The sequence below is a fragment of the Podarcis tiliguerta genome (assembly GCF_965153285.1).
Source record: "Podarcis tiliguerta genome assembly, chromosome: 1".
Classification (NCBI taxonomy): Eukaryota; Metazoa; Chordata; class Lepidosauria; order Squamata; family Lacertidae; genus Podarcis; species Podarcis tiliguerta.
Genome location: NC_139534.1, coordinates 79,413,657 through 79,438,839, shown reverse-complemented (window position 1 = coordinate 79,438,839; position 25,183 = coordinate 79,413,657). Strand labels below are relative to the sequence as shown.

General features: G+C 40.7%; 1 protein-coding gene across 1 annotated transcript in view; it reads right to left on the bottom strand.

Moving 5' to 3' along the window:
• Positions 1 to 24,617, bottom strand: part of PDHX (pyruvate dehydrogenase complex component X) — a 45,699-nt gene extending 21,082 nt beyond the window's left edge. The window contains exons 1-5 of the mRNA XM_083435200.1: positions 24,281 to 24,617; positions 19,348 to 19,431; positions 15,460 to 15,560; positions 12,000 to 12,190; positions 9,973 to 10,071 (exon numbers count right to left, since the gene is read on the bottom strand). Coding sequence (XP_083291326.1) covers positions 9,973 to 10,071; positions 12,000 to 12,190; positions 15,460 to 15,560; positions 19,348 to 19,431; positions 24,281 to 24,422 — 617 coding nt within the window. The 5' untranslated portion in view covers positions 24,423 to 24,617. The remainder of the gene's footprint in view (positions 1 to 9,972; positions 10,072 to 11,999; positions 12,191 to 15,459; positions 15,561 to 19,347; positions 19,432 to 24,280) is intronic.
• Between the last annotated feature and the right edge of the window lie 566 nt (positions 24,618 to 25,183).

Sequence of the window (25,183 nt, the reverse complement as noted above, 5' to 3'; positions counted from 1 at the left end):
AAACGTGTAACTTGGGTTGGGAGTGAGGGGTTGGCAACACAAAAGCTAAAAACGTGACAAGGCTGTGAGTCAGTACTGCAACACCTTAAAAATGTAGCTGGCAGCTGACCTGCTTTTTATATCACAAGACTAAAACTAAAATTAAAAACCCTAGGTGAGAAGACTGTGTGGAAAGTGTTTAATCCAAGATTAGAATTTATGAAATAGGAAGCAAACACATTTTTCATTTTGATTTCTTGCGCACGCAAATCTCCCTGCCCTGCCAACACCTTTTCTAGACACTGCTATTATTCTGTCCAGGGATTATGATGCAATATATACAGAACATAATCTTCCCACAAGTTTGGTGCACGAAATGCTCAGTACAAGGTACAGGTGAAGTTCCATCAGAAAATAACAAATTCTCCAGGGATGTATATGCTTCCAGCCAATGTACTAATGTCATTTTCATGGTTAGAGAAGCAGAATCACTTTTTGATTTTTAAAAATCTTACTCCAGTTATTTAAAAAGTCTTCAGATATGAAGAATTTAAACAAGTATCCCAAGAAGTTAAAATATTCAAATATGAATAATTTGATTTATAACAGATTTTATTAATCCAGTGTACCAAACAGATCTTTCAAATGGTGACATTTCCACAAGCATCCATGAGGTGGGCAGACTGTAGACTGGTGAGATCTCCTCTTTTTATTTACTGAAACACAAAGGTTCAATTGGTTCCTGGTCCAAAATAGTGGCTCAGGAAGGCAGAATTGAGGAATAGGGTTCTTTTTACATGGCTCAGACCAACAATTGGTTTACTGTAACAAATTGAACTTTGAATCCTTTAACACAAAAAAACATTTTCCACAAATCTATTGCAAATTGTTCAGAGACTAAAAGTTGATCAACCTTGTGCTCAGCACTGTTGTATTTCTCATGTATCATGAGAGATTTCTCATCAAGTCAATCCATACAGCCCCCTCCGCCCCACTTTACAATTATGGCTGCACATACAGCTACAGTTATTATAGTTAGCCTAATACAGTACCAACTAAACATTATTCTTCCTCTCAGCCATTTCTCAGACTGGGTAATATGCAGCTCAGATATCCACTGTACTTTACAAGACACAATGACAATTTAGAAAGTTACTGGCATATTTAAGGCTTCTAAAAATATGGATTGGATCCGGAATAAGTTGAACGTTGGTATGCTTTTGGACGAGTCATGTGACCTATGCTGCACTCTCAATGTGGAAGAAGCACTTTTTCTGGGGCGAGAGCATGGAGCAAAAGCGCAGCATCCAAAATGGCCACCGCGATCTCACCCGAAGAAACAGGATGCCCGATTTTTTTCCAGGGCACTTGGGCGGTATGTGCTGGTTTCCTCACCAAAAAATAGAAAGCCATCTTGAGGGATATGCAGTCCCTTTCCCCACATCCTTAGGGTGAATTTTCACTATAGCTAAGGAAATATCTACATTAATGGTGGCTGACAAAGCTTCCCATTTAAATCGGGTCCAAAACCATGTTATATGTTGACATTTCCTTTAAATGTGGTTACAGCAGAAGGGAAAGAACTTGATTCAGAGAGAGGGAGAGTGAACTCACATTCCTGAGGCTGGTTCCTGAATTTTTAACCATGATTTAGAATAGGCACCCCCAAATTCGGCCCTCCAGATGTTTTGGGACTACAACTCCCACCATCCCTAGCTAACAGGACCAGTGGTCAGGGATGATGGGTATTGTAGTCCCAAAACATCTGGAGGGCTGAGTTTGGGGATGCCTGATTTAGAGGAAGTTAACTTTACATCCATACTGGCAAGATTATAAGAAAAGTATCATTATTTACCTTTTTGTTTTATCCTCCTTTTCTCTTTAATTGGTGATTTAAAAAGAATACCTAGAAGGAATTCACTGCCTCAGGCTGTGATGATGACTACTAGCTTAGATGACTCTTAAAGATCGGCTTTTTTGCACATCACAGTAAACCACCATAAATTGTTTGCCATGATTGCAACTGCTGTGCTAGCATATGGAAGAACAAACCATGATTCCAGGCTTAGTTTTATATACAGGCACTAAATGGTTGTACGCAGTAAACCTAAAATATGTAGGCTACATGTCATGGTTTGTTGGGAGTAAAACAAAAGCCATGATCCCTGGTTTGGGAGTAACATTAAAGCTAAATTGAAGTTTGTTTCCTCCACACACCAGCCCCCAAAGGCACATTCATGGCAAACTATTAACTATGGTTTCCTGTGACATGTGAAGTGGGTTAATGTATCTAACAGATGCTATCAGCAAGGGGATTAAATGGAACCTCAATGTTGAGTGGTAATATCAGATACTTGAAGCAAACAACAGAATTGAGGTGCTACTGACTGCAAATAGTAATAGACTAGTTAGGATTTTCTGTCATTCATTCTTAAGGCAACTGTACTATTTTCTTATTTTGCACTACAAGACATCATTGGAAATCAAAGCCGGCATACAACTGTATGTGTGAAACCTGTCAGTGGGAAAAAAATAATCTTGTTCCAAGTTACATAGATGCATTTTGGTAGGTAAAGAACAAAAAGAAGCCTGGGGAATTATATTACAGTGTTCATATAATGGAACATTGACTATTTTTAAAGACTGATATAATAAAGCCATAAAATTTTACAGTCTTCAATTTCTTAATTCAAAAAGCCATAACTAGCTTGTGCAGGAAGACTGGACAGCTTAAAATAGCTATTAGGAAATTTATATCGCTAGCTGCATTATTAATAGATTTTTCCTAATTCACAGAGATTTGAAAGTTGTGGTTGAAAGAAGTTTTCACCCTCATTCTCATACGATAAAATACCATTATCAACTCTTTCATACCATTACCAGCTTCAGTGACTTTGGAATAATTAACATATTCAAAGCACTATAGAAAATCTTAGTAACAGTAATAAATAATTACAGGGTTCAACAGGACAAGCCATTTGTCAGCCAGAAAGATGCTTAAATGTACTGAAAATTACATATATATCATACATACATCTTCTTTTAGATGCCACAGTACCCCCATAAAATTTAATTGCTTCCCCTGCGACTTGCATAGATAATATATTGCTGCTAGTTATGAATTAATTTATTTGTGACATGCAGTGCTTTAGTTAATAATTATGGGAGCCGATCTGGCTCATTAAAATCAATAGGGGTTTTGCCACTGATTTCAATGAAGTATGAACTTCAGCCATAAACATCTGACCTGGTGTGTGAGCTTCCTTTTCACTATTGTTTAATTTACACAAACAAGTGTCACTTTGCCTTTTATTAGATGTTCTCAAAGTATGCTGTATATAGTTATTTGATCTTTTTTTTTTTAAAAAAAAGCTATAATAGGTTGTGGATAGATCCTTATCACTGGAGGAAATGTGGTTATAGCCCAACACTTGGTGTATAAAAAAATACAATTCATATTCCAATTTTGCATCTAAGCTGGTTTCCAGGATTTCTTGGTTTGTGATACAAAAAGAGCAAAGGTATGTTTTAACAGGACAGAAACTGCTTCCGCTAAACTGTATAGAGGTTAGAACAAACAGACAATGTATATATTTCCAAATAAAGGTAAAAGCCAGTATTATTAAAACCAAATACAGGTTCATGCTAGTAAAGACTTTGTGGTAATTGACCAATGAATCCAGATTCATTTCCACAATTAATTTGCAAGATAGAATGCAAGGGATTTAGCTACTTTAACTGGTTAAGATGTCACGGCCTATAAAAATTGTGTCTTACTGCCACCTGCAGTTCTGAAAAGAACCAGACTAGGAATTATTGAGCCAAATACTGTCAGTAAGATTAGCAGAATAGTGTGAACAGAACAACTAAGAGGATTCTTTGTAGGTAGTGCTTTTTTCTAGGGGTACTCAAGGGGCAAGCAGTTCTGGCACTTTATTTTCTAGAAGAAAAGCACTGCTTGTAGGGCCACGGCTTCAAGTGGACTCTGAATTTCTTCTCAAAGCTAGATAAGCAGGTTACAGTTTGGATGCCAGGCTAGCACTAGTCCTGAAATTTCTGCACCGGCTGCCAGTGAACTATCGAGCCCAATTCAAAATGTTAGCTAGTGTACCAAGTGTTAACAGTTTTGGGACTCAAGCACCTAAGAAAGCATCCCCCCCATGTCAACCATCTTGGGCCCCACAATCGGTAGGGGACACCCTATTGGTGGTGCTGCTCTAGCAGCCGCGCTGTTGGCAATGACCTACAGAAGCGTCCTTCTTGGTGGTAGTTCCCCGTTTGTGGAGTGCCCTGCCTGGTGAGATGTCTCTCTCCCTCATTACTGACTTTCAGGAGAAAATTTATAGATATCTGCTTACCCAGGTATTTGATGGCTGATAAGATACTGGCCATGGCAATTCTGAAATTAGTAACTGTGAGGGGATGTGATGGCTTTGAAATATTCTTAATTGTTTTAAAATATGTTTTTTTATAATAAAATTTATTTAACGTTGTATTTTTTTAACGTTTTGATGTCTGCCGCCTTTGGGAGGAAGGACATTATACAAATTCAATAATAAATAAAAGATAGATTTCCCAAGCCGTAGTTAAGTCACCTTCAAGACAGAAAACTGCTGAGGTTATATCTCCCACATGGCAGGTCCATCTTTACACAATTCGCTAGTTTCCCCTCTGGCTTCCACACAAGTAGTCATTTTACTGACTAACTACAGCTGCCATGGAACATTCAGTCTCCTTGGCAGTTACAGCCAATAACATTCAGCAATCCAACTACCGACATAAAGACCATGAACTGCAATCTGTAAATAACATTTAGGCAGCAGGCAGTTGTCATGTGCACACTGAATGTTACTTCTATGCACAGAACTGCTGATTCATGCATGTTTAGAGACTCACTTCCAAGTAGGCAACTTTGCCCATAGTTCACTTATTTTAGGATTGATTTATTTTTCCTACTGAAAAGGGTTTACCGAAAGCATAAGGGTTGCCATCCAAGTAAGTTTTTTTATCATACATTTATCATACATTTTTTCACATACAAGAGATCCATGTTTATCTGTTCCTTGCAATACAACTCAAAGCAGATGTGAGAGCAAAGTTGGAAGAATGAACAGCCCTTCTGAATTTGGCAGGTTTCCAAACAGCATGGTACATACATATTATGTAGAAACACACCTGCCCTATTTTTAATATTCAAATATCCACAAATATCACCTGCATTCATAGTAAGACTATGGCCAGACTCCAAAGAACTGTGCAACTAATTTCACACACACGAGGGACTTTTGGCTTGTGTCTTTCAAGCTGCAGATCCCTGTGCCGTAGCTCCAAACCTAGGAAACTTTGAATTTGTGATACAGCTGGCATGGGGAGGCTATTAAAAGTGTAAAAAGCAAACTAACTAGCCAAGCTCAAAACCTTGGCTGCACCTATAGTAGCTTTCTAAGATCCTAGTCCATATTTTTTCCTTTAATACAGTGGTACCTCGGGTTAAGTACTTAATTCGTTCCGGAGGTCTGCTCTTAACCTGAAACTGTTCTTAACCTGAAGCACCACTTTAGCTAATGGGGCCTCCTGCTGCTGCCGCGCCGCCAGAGCACGATTTCTGTTCTCATCCTGAAGCAAAGTTCTTAACCCGAGGTACTATTTCTGGGTTAGCGGAGTCTGTAACCTGAAGCATATGTAACCCAAGGTACCACTGTATAGGAATTGGGTTTTTTTAAAATTATGTAAACATTGGATAGCTAATCAAATAGAATGAAAAGTGCCAAAATTACTAAATGAAGTAATGCTGCCTAATCAAACAGAGGAAACTATTGACACACCGTATTTTTCCATCTCCAATTTAAGAAAATGGGGGGAGATGGCCTCCGTGTATAAGACGTCCCCAAATTTTGGACATTTATTTTTTAGGGGGGGGGGGACACTAGTCTTATACACGGAAATTACAGTAACAATCCAGCTAAAACACTTCAAGGTATTCCAAGTCACAAATGAATGAATATATGGGAAAAGTTCAAGTCTTTGATTGCTCAGGTGTTTTGAACAGGGTATCAATAGAAGAATTGTATGCTTAATTCCCACACACTCCCAAGGAAATGGCTCAGATACACAGGATATATGTACTGCCATTCCTTTGAGTTTTGAAAAGAGCAGCCAAGGCAAAAAATAATTGCTGAACGTATCATCTACAGAATTTGAGTCTTTTGCTTGTCAGTTATGCCCACATGCTATACTTATAGTAACCACCATTATGAAAATAATTGCAGACAGCGTATGCAATTACACAGCTTTGTATACTACATAAAACACTTGACTGTCCAGTAAACATAAAAGTTAATTGGGTAACAACATGCTAATAGGGAAACCTGAAAGAGGAACGAGAACAATATTTGATGGCAGCAATGATTAATCAAGGTTTATGGTAAGTGCCAATGTGAATATATATTTGTAAGCATTGCAGTACTTTCCAGGACAATGATACAACCCACCACATTATGTGTGATGAATTGCACTTAATACTGAAACTGGATGGCACTGGATATATATTTCAATCTTTTAAATTTCTTGCATTCAAGAGATCTACAGAATAATAAATAAACAAGTTATACTGCAAACAGACACTTGCCTTGCTGCCTTCAACTAGTAAGCCTGACCAGCCAGACAAAGCAGTAATAATTTCATTCAAAAAATGTCTGAGAACTCCTGTTCTGTGATAGTTTCACACCAGAAGTATCAAGGCTAGCCCAATACATTTTGTAGCCTGAGGTGAAGTAGCCAATGACATTTCCCACCTGTCTGCAAATCAAGAACCGAGGGTCAGCCAGGTTATTTTGGCATCTGATCTAGCAAACGTCATGAACACCTTTTCTCCCATCCTGGCATTAAAAATACAATAATAAAAAAATTAACAACTTATTGCCCCTTCATGACACCTGAAATGTGTTGCCCGAGATAGCTGCCTCACTATACCTATTAGTAGCGCCAGCCTTGAGAAACATCTACTCTGAATCAGCAAAGAACCATGTCTTTAGATACTGTACAGAAATAGCATCAGTTGCATTTCAGTGTACAGTAACTCCTTGGGTAACGTAAAGTTCAGGTTGCAAAAGCAGCAACCCTGGAAGTGTTTCGGTAATTCAGTTCTAAGGGCAATATCCAATGCCCTTGTTCCATTAGCATAGGCATAGGCAAACTCGGCCCTCCAGATGTTTTGGGACTACAACTCCCATCATCCCTAGCTAACAGGACCAGTGGTTAGAGATGATGGGAGTTGTAGTCCCAAAACATCTGGAGGGCCGAGTTTGCCTATGCCTGGATAAGCACGATTGATGCTTGTGCAATATAACGTTCCCCTCTCCCCTCCCTTCATGTGCTCCCTACATCTGCTGGGATTTGGGAAGGGTGCAAGGCACATGCCCAGCCAAGTTTCATTGCCCAAGCATAAATCCTTGAACTTATGGGACATGAGACTTTGCAGTACTTTGGATGCAAGCCTTAGCTGCACGGCATATATTTTCCCAACTTTCATTCAAATCTGCTTATTCAAACATTAAACAATCCATACACGGGTGTGTGTTTACTTAAAAAAACCCAAAATATACGAGTGAATGTGTCCCTCTTTTTTACCACCATTTAGTAATTTTACAGTGATGATTTAAGCAGCAAACTCCTCTTTTAAATGGGCTATTCCAATACAATTTATCCTGTTAAAAGAAATAATAAAGGTAGGTGTTGGCATGTGTGTGTTTTAAAGGCATTTCTCTAGCTGAAAACATTCCCTCTACTCCTCTAGCAAAATCTGTGGTACATCTCCATGGCTACCAGGAAAAGTTAATTAGATATCTTTGTGACCTAGAGGGTTCCCACCTGCCACGAACTACTTACATACCATAATTTACAGTTACACTTACATAATGACTAAGCTTTCTGATAATGAGCTGCTATTACAAATGATATAACATCCACACAGCTCACTGTTCTGTCTAAATCAGGTCACAATGTGAACGAAGCACAAGCTGTGCTGCTTCTCATTGTTGTTTGTTTTAATATATAATTTCCTAAACCATTTAAATCTAGGTCTTGCCTTGGTATAGGTCTATAACAGTATAGGCAGACAATTTTTTCTAAGGAAGGGGGAAAGCAGCCTTCAAGCAGAGGTTAGCTGGCTTCCCATCAGGGATTCTATAGCAAAAGATACCTACAGTGATACCTCTGGTTACAAACTTAATTTGTTCCGGAGGTCCATTCTTAACCTGAAACCGTTCTTAACCTGAGGTACCACTTTAGCTAATGGGGCCTCCTGCTGCCGCCGCGCCACCGCCGCACGACCTCTGTTCTCATCCTGAGGTAAAGTTCTGAACCCGAGGTACTACTTCCGGGTTAGCGGAGTCTGTAACCCGAAGTATTTGTAACCCGAGGTACCACTGTATATCAGCAGTGGGTTGGACAAGAAGGCCTTCGAGAAACTGTTCCAATGCCATTGTTCAACCAAGTTATGTAATTTCTGTCCACTTGAAAAATCTCAATAAATTCAAAACCAAAACCAAAGCACTATACAGTGGTACCTTGGGTTACAGATGTTTCAGGTTACAGACGCTTCAGGTTACAGACTCCACTAACCCAGAAATAGTACCTCGGGTTAATAACTTTGCTTCAAGATGAGAACAGAAATCGCGCGGCGGCAGCAGGAGGCCCCATTAGTTAAAGTAGTACCTCAGGTTAAGAACAGTTTCAGGCTAAGAAAGGACCTCCGGAACAAATTAAGTTCTTAACCTGAGGTACCACTTGTAATTCATCTGCTACTAATCTACTGATCACACAGGTTTCAATATCAGAAACTGCTTAATCGGGACATCAGAATCTTTTGTGGCTGTGGAATGTGTGATGCATAAACTAGTAACTAGTGGCCAAAATTGTGTGAAACCTTTTAAGAAAAGTGTATTTCTGAGGTTTGATGGCTCATAACACCACTTTTTTTTTTTAGTAATGTCATAAATTATATATCAATGGGAAGATAATTTAATGAAGAATGTAATGCAATAAAGTTTGTTCAATTATCTATACTCTATCAAAAGTTATAGCCAAATAACCAGGAAAAGGAAGCACAACTTGCTTAGGCTGATATGCAGCAGCTTTCCTTCACTTGAATGTAGCCAATGTGCACGAGTGTTTAGAGAGCCAATCAGGTGTTAAAAAGGTAAAGGGACCCCTGACCATTAAGTCCAGTCGCAAACGACTCTGGGGTTGCGGCGCTCATCTTGCTTTACTGGCCGAGGGAGCCGGCATTTGTCCGCAGACAGTTTTTCCAGGTCATGTGGCCAGCATGACTAAGCCGCTTCTGGCACAACCGAACACCGAAACCAGAGCAGCGCACGGAAACGTCGTTTACCTTCCTGCTGGAGTGGTACCTATTTATCTACTTGCACTTTGACATGCTTTCAAACTGCTAGGTTGGCAGAAGCAGGAACCGAACAATGGGAGCTCACTCTGTCACAGGGATTCGAACAGCCAACCTTCTGATCAGCAAGCCCTAGGCTCTGTAGTTTAGACCACAAATCTCAGAAATACACTTTCCCCAAAAGGTTTCCACAATTTTGGCCACTAGTGTACATTGAGCTCCACTACCCACAAGTCCTTTCCCATTCATGCCAACTGAGATAGATGTTAGTCTTTTCCTGTCAAGACTCTAGATAGACCTAGCAACTCCAGCCCTTGCCTGCTCACTTCCTCCTTTATGAGGTTTTGATGCAGTCTTGCTTTTCTCTTTCATCCTTCCTTTCTTCTACCACACATATATACCAATATATTTCAAAGTTCAAATATGCCACAATCTAATAACGATTAGAAAATCTTCCTAAGATAGCTTCCAATACCTGTTTCAATGGACATCAAATCAGTCTCAACATCTACCTAGCATTGATCCTTCCTACAAAAAATAATTGAGGAAGAAATATAGAAATAAAGGAAGAAAGGGGTGAACAGGTGCCGTACTCTTTAGTGAAGATGCTTCGAGGACCTGAAGGTGTGCAACCGCTTGCATCAAGTCCATGTGTCTCCAGAATGTTGCGAGCAGCAGGACTTAACCGAAACCTACAGACAAAGCAAAAACTGCATTAAAAAGGCACATATTTAAAAACCTGTCAATTTTGGTAAAGGAGTTTATACACCATCATCCTATATTCTAATTCTGAACCAAGCCTTTGTATGCTCTCACTTTTGTAGCCAAAATGACAACAGGCAACACACAGTATCAGCAGACTTGTGGTAACCCTGAAGTTAGTAGAAGTAATAAAATAAAATAAAATAAAATAAAATATACAGGACAGCCAGAATATTAAAAAACATATTTAAGAATGTAGCATCTAAAAAGAGGCACATTTGATCATCCTGTTGCATACATATAAATGAACTTTAGAAATCCACCAATACCTGGATGAGCTATGTATCTGTGGACCCTATTTCCAGACTAATGGCTCTTTCTCTTATTGCCAGGAAACTATCAAGTTGTACAGCTCTAGCTATGCATAATTTTGAATGCTTAGAAGTTGATTGTTTTCACATACACAATTGAAGATTATACCAACAACAAAAAATATGACCAAAACACTCTACACATGAAAAGTAAGTTGGTAGGTATATCTCCCATCACAACCATATAACTGAGATTCTGAAATGTGTTTAATGGAAGAAAAAATAATCACGGGGAACACTCTTTCCTAGAGCGTCACTGACAATCAGACCAGACAATACTCGGCTAAATGGACCAATGGTCTGACTCAATATACACCCCTACAAAAAAGGTAAATCCTTTCAACCTCCTTGACATTAAAGGGTTCCCCATCATGGAGAACGTCACAAGCTCAACTACAGTATAATTGATCACTTATTTCAATGCTTTATTTCAGCATTGCTCATTACATTCTGAAGTGAAGGATGTCTGTTAAGTCTTCCAGTGTTATGACACAAGTATTGGAAGGTCTACAACCGCTGCACAGTTTCCCTCATTTCTTCTGCTTTGTGTAATATCTTGCCTGATGAAGAGTTCTGAAAGCATGTCATGTTTGGTCCTAATAAAGATATTACCTAACTCTGGCTTTCGGAGATTTTTTTATTCGTATGGACCGACATGGTTCCCCTTGCTTTTTATATTACTTTACTACAGCCAGTACTGCTAATACCATTGCTATCACTGAAAGTTCACAGGGGTATTAAAATTGGTCTCTTACCTCCATGCTTTAACCAAGGTTTGTTGGTTAAAGATTCCTGCGTCTTCATCCAAAAGCACTACAGTAGTACCTCCGGTTACATAGCCCTCTGGTTACACAAACTTCGGGATGCGAAAGCGGCAAACCCAGAAGTATTTTACCGGGTTTTGCCATGCGTGCATGCGCAGAAGCGGTCCTCAGGTTGCGGAAACCTCGGGATCCAACCTTACCTCCGGACCAGATCCCATCCACAACCAGAGATAAAGGTAAAGGTACCCCTGCCCGTACGTGCCAGTCTTGACAGACTCTAGGGTTGTGCGCCCATCTCACTCAAGAGGCCGGGGGCCAGCGCTGTCCAGAGACACTTCCGTGTCACGTGGCCAGCGTGACATCGCTGCTCTGGCAAGCCAGAGCCGCACACGGAAACGGCGTTTACCTTCCCGCTAGTAAGCGGTCCCTATTTATCTACTTGCACCCGGGAGTGCTTTCGAACTGCTAGGTTGGCAGGCGCTGGGACCGAACAACGGGAGCGCACCCCGCCACGGGGATTCGAACCGCCAACCTTTCGATCGGCAAGCCCTAGGCGCTGAGGCTTTTACCCACAGCGCCACCCGCGTCCCTTACAACCAGAGGTACCACTGTACAATTTTTCTCTTTTGTGTAGCATGCAAATCTACAGGCGTAATCACTCTTTTTGCCATAGCTTTGCAGCAGTATTAAGGGCACTGAATTTGGTTGTCATCAAACACTAACTTTCTGTGGGGCATGATCAAAAAGTGAAAGCCTTGGCTAAAAAAGTGTGCAGAAACTCACTGTAGCTTTCCAGGAAGGTGTTCCACTTTATGGGCCAATGTTACTGAAGGAGTGGGAGGTGGGGCTGCTGCTGCTGCTGGCACAGCAATGCTCGTTTCAGTTGGTATTTCAACTTGCTTCCAGTCTTGTCCTTCGTCCACTAGCAAGGCGATTAGTTGACCCAAACGCACATTTCTGCTTCCTTCTTCCTTCTGAAAATGGATGGGGGTGGTGGTAGAGAAATCAGGTTGATGTCTACATGCACACACCTGTACCTAATGTAAATGTTTTATAGTTGGGAAAGAGAAATATGCTCCCCTGCACCCACTCAGGAGCTTCACCAGCCCAACCGCTTCTTCTAAGGGGCTAGGACTGCCTAGTCCTGCAGGATATATAGCAGAAGGTTTAACGCTGAAAGTTAAATACAAGCCCATGAAAGAACCAGAGTCTTTTTTAGCAGCCAACCTGCAACATAGTCTCATATTGTAGTCAGTATAACTATGCCATGCTCCTGAAGTTAGATGCAGAAGCTGTAGCATAGACACAAAGCAAACTCTTTCACACTGCAATTCTAAGCATATGTATCCAATCAAACATATCTCAAATCTCCTACTGATTACAGTGAGACTTGTTCCCAGTAGGATTGCAAGATCAGAAACATGCTGTACTGAGGTAAATATGCTCAGCAAATAGTAAACATGCTTACTGACATTGTCCCCAGAAACAGATAAGGTGACAAACCTGTGTTTGGGCAATACCATTTCAAAATGATGATGGAGATTCACATGAGTGAATGCTCAGAATTCTTAGTGTTCAGAATGACTGTAATTATAAGCTGTATTAATTAAATCACAAAAAGAAGAGGAGGAAATGTAAAAGGGGAGGGAACAGATGCCAGGATGTTCCATACTTTCCCATTTAATAGGATTTGCTTTCTAACCAGGTGATAGGGGGTGCACAGGGGATTTTTTTGTGAACAGAAGTCCACATACTTGGTTATCACAAACAAACACTGTACTGTTTGCATAAGAAGCAACTAAAAAGAGAATCTTACGTCATGCTTCAAGCAGGCATTTTCTTGCTTGGTTTCCTCCTTAACTAGCCTGGCTGCTATTTCATATCCTTTTCACACATTGGGCTATCTTTGAAACTCATTTGCAAAACACGCTTAAGCAAACTATTTCAGCTCACTACAAGTTCAGTATCAGGACCAGTGATGTGATATGAATTTACACAAGGGACTGCACATCATAACACTGCCTTAATGGGATTTTAATGTGCAACATTAGTAGACTTTATAATAGTGTTTTAAATGCAGCCTCAGTGTAAGATATGCTGACAGAAGGGCTTCTGCATATGACTTTGCTTGGTTAAGACTGTTCTCTACTCTGCTACACCCCTTTTTCTCCCCCAATGTATTTACCAATAGGGGGAAAGAAGAACAGAAAAACAAGAAATGCCCTTTATTTCAATGAACACATTTCTCAACTCGTTCAATCTGTACCGTATTATAACAACCCATCATACTGACAATATAAAAGGTCTCCTCCTCATTACCAGCTGCAATGATGTGGTGTGAAAAAAGTATTACTACCAGACACAGAGCAGTTATGTTAAAATAAAATTCTTCCGTCAAAAAGCATTACAAAAGCATTTAAAAAACAGATGCTCGGTGGACTAGCAAATCAATCACATTCTGATGCCAAAAGGCCTAACAAGCACATTTGGATACAAATAAGTTATCCTAATAAGCGTATTTTATGTACATGCGTTAGGGATGCGGGTGGCGCTGTGGGTAAAACCTCAGTGCCTAGGACTTGCTTATCGTAAGGTCGGCGGTTCGAATCCCCGTGGTGGGGTGAGCTCCCGTCTTAGGCACTTAGGTCCCAGCTCCTGCCCACCTAGCAGTTCGAAAGCACCCCTAAGTGCAAGTAGATAAATAGGTACCGCTTTATAGCGGGAAGGTAAACGGCATTTCCGTGTGCGGCGTTGGTGCTGGCTCGCCAGCTGCAGCTTCGTCACGCTGGCCACGTGACCCGGAAGTGTCTCCAGACGGCGCCGGCTCCCGGCCTTTTAAGCGAGATGAGCGCGCAACCCTAGAGTCGGACACGACTGGCCCGTATGGGCAGGGGTACCTTTACCTTTACGTACATGCGTATGAGTACAGTGGTACCTCGGGTTACAAATGCTTTGGGTTACAAACCCTTCAGGTTACAAACTCTGCTAACCCAGAAGTAGGTGCTCCGGGTTGTGAACTTTGCCCCAGGATGAGAACAGAAATCATGGCGGCGTGGTAGCAGAAGGAGGCCCCATTAGCGAAAGTGTGCCTCAGGTTAAGAACAGTTTTGGGTTAAGAACGGACCTCCAGAACGAATTAAGTTTGTAACCCGAGATACCACTGTATACATACTGTGGGTTCAATTGATTTGTAAACCCATTTCAACAATAAGAGCATAAAAAGAGCCTGATGGATCAGGCAAACAGCCCATTAACTCAGCATACTGTTCTTGCAATGGTCACACAGATGCTTTTGGGAAACCAACAAGTAGGATCAAAGCACAAAAGCACTCTTCCCCCCCTGTGGTTCCCAGCAGCTGGTATTCAGAAGCATACTGCCTCCAACAGTGGAGGCAGACAACAGCCATTATGGCTAGAAGTCGCCGATAGCCTTATCCCCCATTAATTTGTCCAATCCTTTCCAAGATGGTGGCCACCAATGCCACCTGTGGAAGCAGAGTTCCACAGTTCAACTATGAGCTGCATAAAAGTGTACAGCTAAAACTTTTCACCATAGAGAAGTCCCCTTAATCATTTCAGGGACTCTTTTCTGAAGCTTTTCCAATATCCTTTTAGAGGGAAAGCGAACAGAATTGCACGCAATATTCCAAATGGGGTCGCACCACAGATTTGTATAATGGCACTGCAATATTGACAGTTTTATTTTCAATTCCTTTCCTAACGATCACTAGTGTGGAAATCGTCAATTTCCCAGCTGCTGCTCTCTGGGTCGACATATTCATTAAGCTATCCACTGCAATCCAAGGTCTTGTTTCCGGTTAGTCACTGCCAGTTTCGACCCCATGAAGGTATATGTGAAATTGAGATTTTTCTGCGCCAACATGCATCATTTGATGCTTGCTTACACTGATGTCTCTCAGAGTCAGTCAGCTGACGGACCCTAAGAAACAATGCCTTTACAAACCACTTGCAAATGAACTAAACCTCCTGCAAACAGACATGAAGGTGAGCCCCTTTCACGTTGTTGCTTGACAACGTAACAGTATCAAGTGATTGACAAGTGAGTGGCTCCACCCATGTATTAAAGGTGGCCTGTGGAGTGGTGGGGAGAAGGGAAGATCTTGTCTGCCAGTAAGATTCAATTCCACATCCCTGAAATAAAGGAAAGTCTTAGCAAAGAGTCTACTGATTGCTGAGCTCATATACCAAAGTCCGTAATATAGAATAAAAAAGTTCTCCCTACCATTATTTTAGCCAATATGCCATCATCACTTGACTCCAAGGTAACCACTGCTTTATCTGTTTCAATTTCACACAATGCATCTCCAACAGTCACTGTTTCTCCTGTAAAAATCAAAAGATAATTCAACATTTTAAATCAATTCATTTCAGAGCAATGAGAAAAAAGCAGTATTTTAAAACCATATAGTGTAACATGTTTAGAAACAAAGTCAAGACACAATAGTGAAAACTGATACTGGAAAAGAGAGGGACTACACTTAGCAACTCACAATAGCGTTACAAAATGATTCTACAGTTCAAGGAATCTCAGAAATATAAAGTGAGGAATAAAGGCATTTGCAGAACCTTATTACCACTCTTTATTCAAAAACCACCCTAAATCCCATCATCATATAATTTGGCATATTGGGATGGGGTGGAGGTTATAGCCTGTCATGTAGGTGCACTAAATATCAAGAAGCCAAGTACAGACATACCTTGGTTCTCAAATGCCTTGGTACTCATACATTTTTGCTCCCAAACACTGAAAACCCAGAAGCGAGCGTTCTGGGTTTCGAACATTTTTCGGAAGCCGAATGTCTGACACAGCTTCCGCTTGAGTGCAGGAAGCTCCTACAGCCAATCGGAAGCCACGCCTTGGTTTTTGAATGTTTCAGAAGTCAAATGGACTTCCAGAACGGTTTCTGTTCGAGAATCAAGATACGACTGTACTCTCTTTGCCACTGCTAACTTCAGCTTTAGTCTTTACCAGCTCTATCATTTTGCTACCTCCAAGGGAAAAGGGTGTCAAGTTGGGGGCAGCAAACCTATATGGGAAATGGATGGCAGCAAGCTGGACAGTAACAACTGTTAAAGCAAGGACAGTGTGAACTGGGGCAATTGGGGGAGAGACTGGTGGCAGCGAGGGAAAGGCAGCACTGAAAAATCTAAATAAAAACATTAAAAAGCTGTAAGGGATATGAACCAATGGCTGATTCAGAATCAGTCATAAGGGTTGCTCCCAAGCTAGGACAATCCAGAGAGGGTTTTTTTTATTAAAAAATAATAATCAATGGGACCATCTGAATCAGCAACAAAAATTGTAGATAAAGAAGAATCTAGTCCAGTCTTGATAAGCAATATATTCTTTAAATGATAAATTGTTTTGAGCTTCTAAGCAGAGATTTCAAACAAATGATATTTTAATTCATAATATCATTTGCAGATAAGAAATGCTCATCTGCCTTCTCCACCCTACCAAAAAGAGAAGAAAACTGGGAAGCAACTCTGCAAACTCAGTTTCTTTCAACATGAAACAGTCCTTTTAGAAATGCATTTTCATTTTTTAAATGAAATGGAATCGTTTCAAGCCAGTATTTTCTTCTCAATTCAAGAAGATCACCATCTGCTGCCTTGTGATAGCAGACCTGTGAACTCAGACGCCTTTGTCTATTGAAAGACCTGCTGGATGGCTGCCATTAAAGCTGGATTACAGTGGGAAGCGGGAGAGGCTTCTGAATGGTTCTGGGTCAAAGCCATCCAACACACACCTTCTCTTTAGAGCACTGAAGTAACAAAGGCTTGCTTATGTACCAACTTTGCATGCAGTACAGTTTTCATCAAAATATGAGAAAAGGCTTTTAACAGTCTTGCCTAAAGGAAATGGAGTGACTTGCCTAAGCCCTAAATTGGATTTGTCTTTGCTTTCTTTATGAAACACTTAAAACATTGAGCAATTACGGTGGCAATGTGTAATAGCTGTGTCAATGAAATGACACACACGTCTTTGTCTTTTCCTTCCTCCATTACTACATTCATGGAAAACAAAAGAGAGAATATTGAAAGAGCGTGATGTTTATAACTCAGGTGCCTTTGGTAACAGTAAGCAGCTCCCAAATGCAAACTTCTTTCAAAACTGTATTTGGTCTCTTCAAACATTTCATTTCAAGAAAAGGAATAATGGTCTAATTATCTGTCCAATAAAACACCTGTATAGAACTTATTGGATCTTTCCTCCCATTATTTGCTTTCCATGGGTTCACCTGTTAAATCCTGAAGAATTAGTAAGAATTCTCAAGATGCCTTATGTCAGAGATTTTGCCAGTATTTCAATACATTAGCCTCGTGAATGAATGTTATTGATTTGGAATGTCCTTTTGACATACGGAATAGATGTGGAACTATTTAGATGGATAGCAAGCATCTGCATGAGTGCTTAATTTTAGAGAGAAGAATAAGAAAATCCCATGTCCAGAACAGAAACTGGGGCCAAATATGAGTCATTTTTAATGCTATGGGAGATTCAAACTCCTGTGCTGCTTTATTTAAGATAGCAACAAAGGTAGCTAACTAACTTTATTTTTAAACAAACATATTAATGCAAATTTTCAGAGGCCCAGAGTTCAGACTATCTTTGGGTCCCGCCCTCCCCCCCCCACCACCACTCAAATCCTCTTTAAAATACGTGATTAAACCGTACTGATTTAAAACCTTCCAAATGCCTTAATAAAGAGCAGCTATTTTAAGTGACAAGAATCTAGAATAGCAGTGGTTTAAGAAGTTAGTCTTAAAAATAAAAAAAGCCTTTCCTAATTTAGAGATGGCACCTGCAAACTGATAGAATGTTTCAAAAACTCATTAACACTACAGATAGGCTGATTTATTAATAGCATATGCCTAAAATATTTTATAGACTAGTACGAATCCGAATAATTCATGCTACAGAACTCTCAAAAGCCAAGTCAATTTTATTGTTTCCTTCATTTAAGAGGTGCCTCTTCCTACCAATGGAGACCTGATCTACATATAGAGCACACCATGAAGAACTAAAGTTGTAAAGTCCTGTGGTGGAATGGACTAAACCAACTCAGAATACACATGGGGGGGCGGGGCAAAACACATTTTAAATGATTCTCTATCTAGAAAATGCCCAGCACGTTTTTTTAAAAAAAAATCCAATCTAGCAAAGCTGGCTGGACTACAACCTCTCCCCCTACTGTGTTAAGTGTTCGATTTGCAGGGAGGATGGTATCTCAAGCTTCTGTCATCTGCCCTGCATGTGGGCTGGAGACGAAGGTTTAGTCAGTCCACTTTCCAAATTGCAAATACTGTACCTTTGAACAAGTGAAACAAATATGCGCTGCCTTAGGCCAGAAAATGCCTGAAGGGAAAGAAGTGCAAAATGTGCTGCAAATTTGGTGGCTTCAGGCTTTCTGCGGCTTATGGCTTGCAGGCGAAGTAAGCTCTGTTTAGCTACAAATCAACATGTTTTAAAGTTATATCAACTGATGCATACATTTTTTGCCTTAGTAAACATCAGAAGCCCAAAACTGAATTAAATGAGTCTCTCTTTTGCACAATTTTTATCATCTTAATTCGTATCGCAACCGCAGCAATCACTGGAAACATTCCAGAGAGTTGATAAATCTTGCCATTTTTAAAAAAAAAAATCTTGTATTTTTATGTAGTGAACTGCCCTGAGATCTATCGATGAAAGGCAGTATACAAATTAAATAAATAAATGATACAAACTACTCTGATTTTTGTGATTCAGCGGTATACAAATACGTTAATAAATAAATAATGGTTTAGAAGTAGTGCAGAGTCACTCTAGTGTAGTGGTTAGTGTGAACTACGACTGAGAAGACCTAGGCTCAAATCTCCACTTGGCCACAAAGCTCACACCAGGATACAGTTGTGGGGCAGGGGGATGAGATAACCACATATGCCACCATAAGCTTCTGAGAGGAGACGCAGGATATCAATGTGTAAATACAATGTACTGCAGTGATTACACTGTGGTAATTCTTTTTGATGGAATTAAGATGTGGCAAGTGATGACTAGGCTGAAGTGGAAAAAAGACACAGTTCTCAGTGCTCCAAAACGGCATTTAAGTTAACTCAGATTCACCTTCCTTTTTCAGCCATTTCACTATGTTTCCTTCTTCCATTGTAGGTGATAGCGCAGGCATGAGGATTTTAACTGCAGGGGTACCTTGGAAAGAAAGAAAAAAAGGAATATGATTTCATTTTATCAGCGTAAAGAGGAGTAATAAATCCTATGTAACCCTATGCACACTTACTCCTTTGTAAATCCCACTGAACTCCATCATAATTGCTACAAAGCAGCCATACAGGAGGGGTCTGGCAGCTGTACCGTAATTTGTGTAGCCAGAATGTGAGCTGAATTATGCCCATGGTGAAGTTGTTGCGTAAAGAGCTTGCCACAAGCACAACTTGTAATTTGTACTACAACCCTGCAACAGAGAGTTGAGTGGTGGCAATTTAAGCAAAAGTGGATCAAGGTGAAAGACGTCCTCATGGTTGTGTCATAAGCTCAGCTCAGTTTACATACAAATTTACCCACACCAGTTTTAGTCTAAATAATTGGATCTCAGTATATCCTTAACTTAACAACGCCTACAGAGGTAACCAAAGAGATAAACTTGATGCAGTGTAAAAAATACATGCCCAAGCATAGTATTTTTTTTAATAAATATGTTTTATTAAGTTTTACAAATAAAATTTCCATCAAAATACATGATTCACCATTGCACATAGGATGCCCAAGCATAGTATTAAATTATGCTTGCTTGCACAGTATCAACTTTCCCAAGCTACTCTACTGTAGATCTGTCATGGGAATGAAAGGCATATATACAAAGCATAATGCCAAACAATATTACCAAGAAACTGAATTTTGTGATTACATACTTTTTGGGATTATTATAAGAACTAATTCATGTATTGCTCAAATCCTGACTACAAGCAACCTTAACTTAATTTCAAGAGGTTTTAGATATGACTTTCTAATTTAACCTAGCCTGTCAAAGTCATCAGTATGTAATCACAAAGAACTATGCATTCCATAAGGTTTTTTGAGGCACTGGTATAATATTGGATAAGGTTCATATTGATCTCAGACTGGACTTGAGCAACGCGTGGAAAAACTCAAATTATACCCATCTGTGAAAGGAAAGAAACCACAGTGACCTGCCTTTGAGTAATGTGTCAGAGTTACAACATCATTATTGGAGAAATTCTAAAATGGGATCATTATTCATTAAGCAAGAAAGGTGACTAAATAAGCTGTTGCAAAATCAGACTATAGTGTGAAATGTGGTCTCATTTTTAAATAATAATAATAATAATAATAATAATAATACATCAGGTATCAAATGTGTGATCACAGACCTCTATTACCAAGACAGCTGCTGACAGTTTTACCTACCAGATAAAGTACATATTTTCCCATTATTGTAACAGATAGGATTTTGTACATGCATGGTAGTGAATTTCCAGAGAACACCAAAGAACTCCACAAATATGATAATATTTTGAATGCTCACTTTTTTATTTCTGTTAGGCATTGTTCTCGCTCTTTAGTTTTAAATTGTTAAATTAGGTTTGGTTATGTGTATTTTTTTCTACACTGTTGTTTGGATTGTTTTGCATTTATTTATTGATATTATGATTATTTCTAACTATCACTTTATGTATTTTGAAATTGTTAATACTTATTGCTCTGTTGATATGATATGAGCCACTTTGGACTCAATTTTGTGGAAAAGTGGTACACAAATAAAAAAAAATACATAAGCCATGAAACACAGTATAGCGATCAGCTATAATAGTGAAGCAAAATGCATACAACTGAAAAGAATTTGATTATGGCTAACCAAGCAACTCAACAAATCTCTCCTTCTTTGTTGTTAACATTACTATTTATTTATTTATTCATTCAGGGCAAGCCCTACCAAGGGATGGCAAAGCAGCTGGAGAAGAGGACAGAGAGTGAAGAAAAAGCTGTGAGTGACAGGGGGCTCTTCCCAACTGGTGGGCTGTACTATGTGTGTGGGCTGGAGGTTCCTACTCCTGCGGTAAAGCTACATTAATTAACTTAGCTAGAACCCAGGATATAGTGCTCCAGTATCTCTGAACACATAATACCGTACAAACTAAAATGCAAACTACTGAATGCAAACTAAAAGTTATGTACAACATACAATATACTTATTAATCATATTTCTATGGTCCCCATTTCTCTAGAGAGCTCAGGAACATGAATCATCTCACTTTATCTATTTCTACAATATTCATCAACGTATCAATGGCAGGACAAGATGTCAAATCATTTTTCATTGTAGGGATCCATCCCTTACCCTTCTCCTGCTTCAGTTATGCATCTATCAGCTAGAAAGCACCCTTTCTATGCAAATATTCATCTAGGATAACTGTATGGTTATGCTCCAGAATATGTACTTCTGCCACCTGCAGGTTAAAATTAATGTGGCTGGTGAGAAATATTTCACAGGCAACAATACAGAAAGGTTAGAGGCAAGATGAGTTAACATTAACGTTTAGATTATCACTTCTGGAGTGGTGTGCTTTGCTCCCAATTGTAAAAGTAACTGCCCTTTTGAAGGAGTGTAGCAATTTGGCTAACAGCGGATTTCAAAGAGTCTTCCAGCTCAACTATGTGGCTTCTTGCACCGTCAAAGCAATATTCAGAACAGGAAGCAATAACTGCTACTACCATTAGTGTTGCACACGTCATGTCCTACTCGTCTTCCAACTTACATATGGTTCTCCAACCTAGGCACAGTTCAAGGGCAGACTCCGTTACCACCACCACCATCGCCACCACCATGCCTTCAGACATTCTCTGGGCCAGTGTCATAAGAGAGTATTGACACTGCAAGCCCACCTATAGGAGCAGACTGGGTCAATGCTACTAAGCTGCAAATATTCCCCATCAGTAGATAAGGCAGAGCTTTTAGGCAGTACAGAAAAGTCACAGAAGAAGTAATGTAGGGTCAGGTATGATGCTGCCTAACAACCTCCTCCAGCTTCAGAACTCGTGTGACATATTGGCACAGAGTGTAAAGCCCTCAGTTCAGTTTTTACATAAGCCATGAGTTCATTAAAGCCCTCTTTAAGCATTACTCACACAAAGGGATAGCACACATCAAAGGCACTGCAGCGTTGCACACTTAGCCCTGGCCTGATGGCGGTGTTACTTCTTCTATTACTGTAGGTTTCCCCTGTAATTGAGAATCCTGACCTTCCAGTACTTTAAATTGTGCAGGGAGTCTACAAAGATGTTTATTTTGTAATTTCAGGTGTTGTGTATTAAAATTGCTATGTATCTCGTTTTGGAATTGTTTGTAACTATGAAGGACTGGTAACAAATAGATAAACAAACAGAAAGGAACTCACTGCTTTAGAAGTAATCCCATAATGCACAAGCTTTGGGCGGGCCTAAAATGTGTGGTCCCACAACCTCTTCATGCAAGAAACACATGATGAGGCTGAAGACTACAGTCCTGTGCAGACCTACCTGGGAGTAAGCACCAGCTACCATAGCTGGACTTACTTCTAAGAAACCATCTACCCCTTGTCTTCTGTCTAAGGGAGTCCTTCTGAAATGAAGAACAGGAATATCCTAGATAATAATCTACAATACAGGGATTTTAAGGGTCCTCTTTGACAGAAGTTTATTCAGACAGAGTTCATGAATGAGGCCATATTTATAATCTGAACCATTTCTTTGTTTTCAACATATCGCCTGGAATTGACAGACTTTTCTAAGATTCTGTAACTTTTCATTTCAATGTGTTAAAAGTTCCCATTTTTTTCTGTCTTTAAAAAAATAATTCATGAATGTTTCATTTTACAAGAACACCCGAGTGAATGCCAAATAAGAGCTGCCCGAGAGTGGAATTGATGCTCTTGGGAGATTGTGGAGGTTTTTAAAGCAGTGGTTGCGTGGCCATCTGCCATGGATGCTTTGCACTGCAGGGGGTTAGACTAGATGACCATCAGCGTCCCTTCCAATTACCCGATTCTAGAAGTGTATATTGTGGCATCTTCTCAGACTGCTGATTTTTATCCCTAAAAGCTAAGGTACTAAGAGGAACAGCTTCAGAGACATTCCTGAAGAGACTGTTACACATCAAGGACAAAATTTTTCCAGCTGATCCTCCTTCTTCAAAACCTAACCCCTTTAAAATATTTTAGACTACAAACCCCATCATCTCTGGCTACTGACCATGCTGAGTAGAACTGGTGGGTAGTTTATAGTGAACAATATACAGTGGTACCTCGGGGTAAGTACTTAATTCGTTCCGGAGGTCCGTACTTAACCTGAAACTGTTCTTAACCTGAAGCACCACTTTAGCTAATGGGGCCTCCTGCTGCTGCTGCGGCACCGGAGCAAGATTTCTGTTCTTATCCTGAAGCAAAGTTCTTAACCTGAAGCACTATTTCTGGGTTAGCGGAGTCTGTAACCTGAAGCGTATGTAACCTGAAGCTTATGTAACCCGAGGTACCACTGTATTGGCTACCTGCACTGTATTGGAGTTACTCCTACCCCCTTTTCACATTTTTGGAGGGCTGGGTTTTTTTTTTGCTTTTAGGCACAAAAAAGATGTCTGTTTGGTTTTTGTTTTTACTTTTAAATCTCTTTTTAAGCGAGTGACACATGAAACCCCACTCAATCATACCGTTTGAATTTACGATTTGAAAACCGGATCGGGGACCCTTTTCGCCCCAAAGGCAGCATAGAAACGAACTGTGACATAACAGAAGCAGCTGCAGGTACATCGAAAAGACAGACCTACGTGAAAGGCCGCTAGGCATGCCGGGGATACATCCTAAACTCCATCCCAGAGCAAGGGCACCTGCGACCCTCCGACCACCCAAACAAGCACCACCTTCTCCCACCAGCGCCCCCCAAATTAATGACCCCGCGACCTGATCCCACAGGCAGCCCAATAACCCCGACCCTTTAGAGGCAGGTGACCAATGCGGGGCTTCTGTCTGTAATGAAACCCAACACTCACCCAGCCGCTCCCGGGTGAGGTGCAGGAACCTCCAGGCAGCCGCGGGAGGCCGGCAAGCGGGAGCCCCCAGCGCGACCTTCCTGCCGAGAAGCAGCTTCGCGGCTCCCCGGCCGCTGCAGCTCAGCCGCAAGGAGGCGGCCATCTTGCCCTCTTCTTACCGCCCCCTCCCTTCGCCCACCGGGGCTGTCCTCGCCGCTGCCTGAAAAGAAATACTCCCACGACGGCGCAGTGCCCTTTAAGCGCCTGAACAAAAATGCGCGCGAGAGGAATTCCTCCTCCGGAGTCGAAGCTCCCCGGGCAGCGCAAGCGAGTGGATGCACCAGGTTTCTCTCTCTCTCTCTCTGAAGAACGTTTGCCGCCCCTTAGGAGAGGTTCCCATTTAGCAGCCGGAAAGCAGGCGGGCGAATAAAAAAGCGACGCTTTCTGGTGATCGCGTTTCTGCGCTAGGTCGATTTTTCTTTTCATTTTTCCAGGCATTGGAATAAATGTGGCAAGCAGTCGTAGTCTAAATGCAAAAGCACTTTTCGAAGTCGCCTGATTGGAAATAAGCAAATGGTCTCCCTGGCTCACCCCCATCTGACACCCGGGGCAGCCCACTCACTCCTGCTCAGTCTCTCGCCCAAAGAGGCTTCACCTCTGTGCCCATCAGATATTTATTACTTATATAGTGCCATCTTACAAAGAACAGGTGACTTAATCAGTCCCTATGCCCAGGCAATAAAATAGACCCGGGGAGACAAAGGAAACGGAGACACGAGTTGTCCGTTCAGTCACTCTGACCCAACAATCTTAACATACAGTATATTAGAGATGGGAACTAAGGCAGAAGAAAGGATGCAGCAAACGCATAGGAGATGGTGGGCGCCGTACAGCATTGTGTATCTTGTTTAAATAAATAAATTG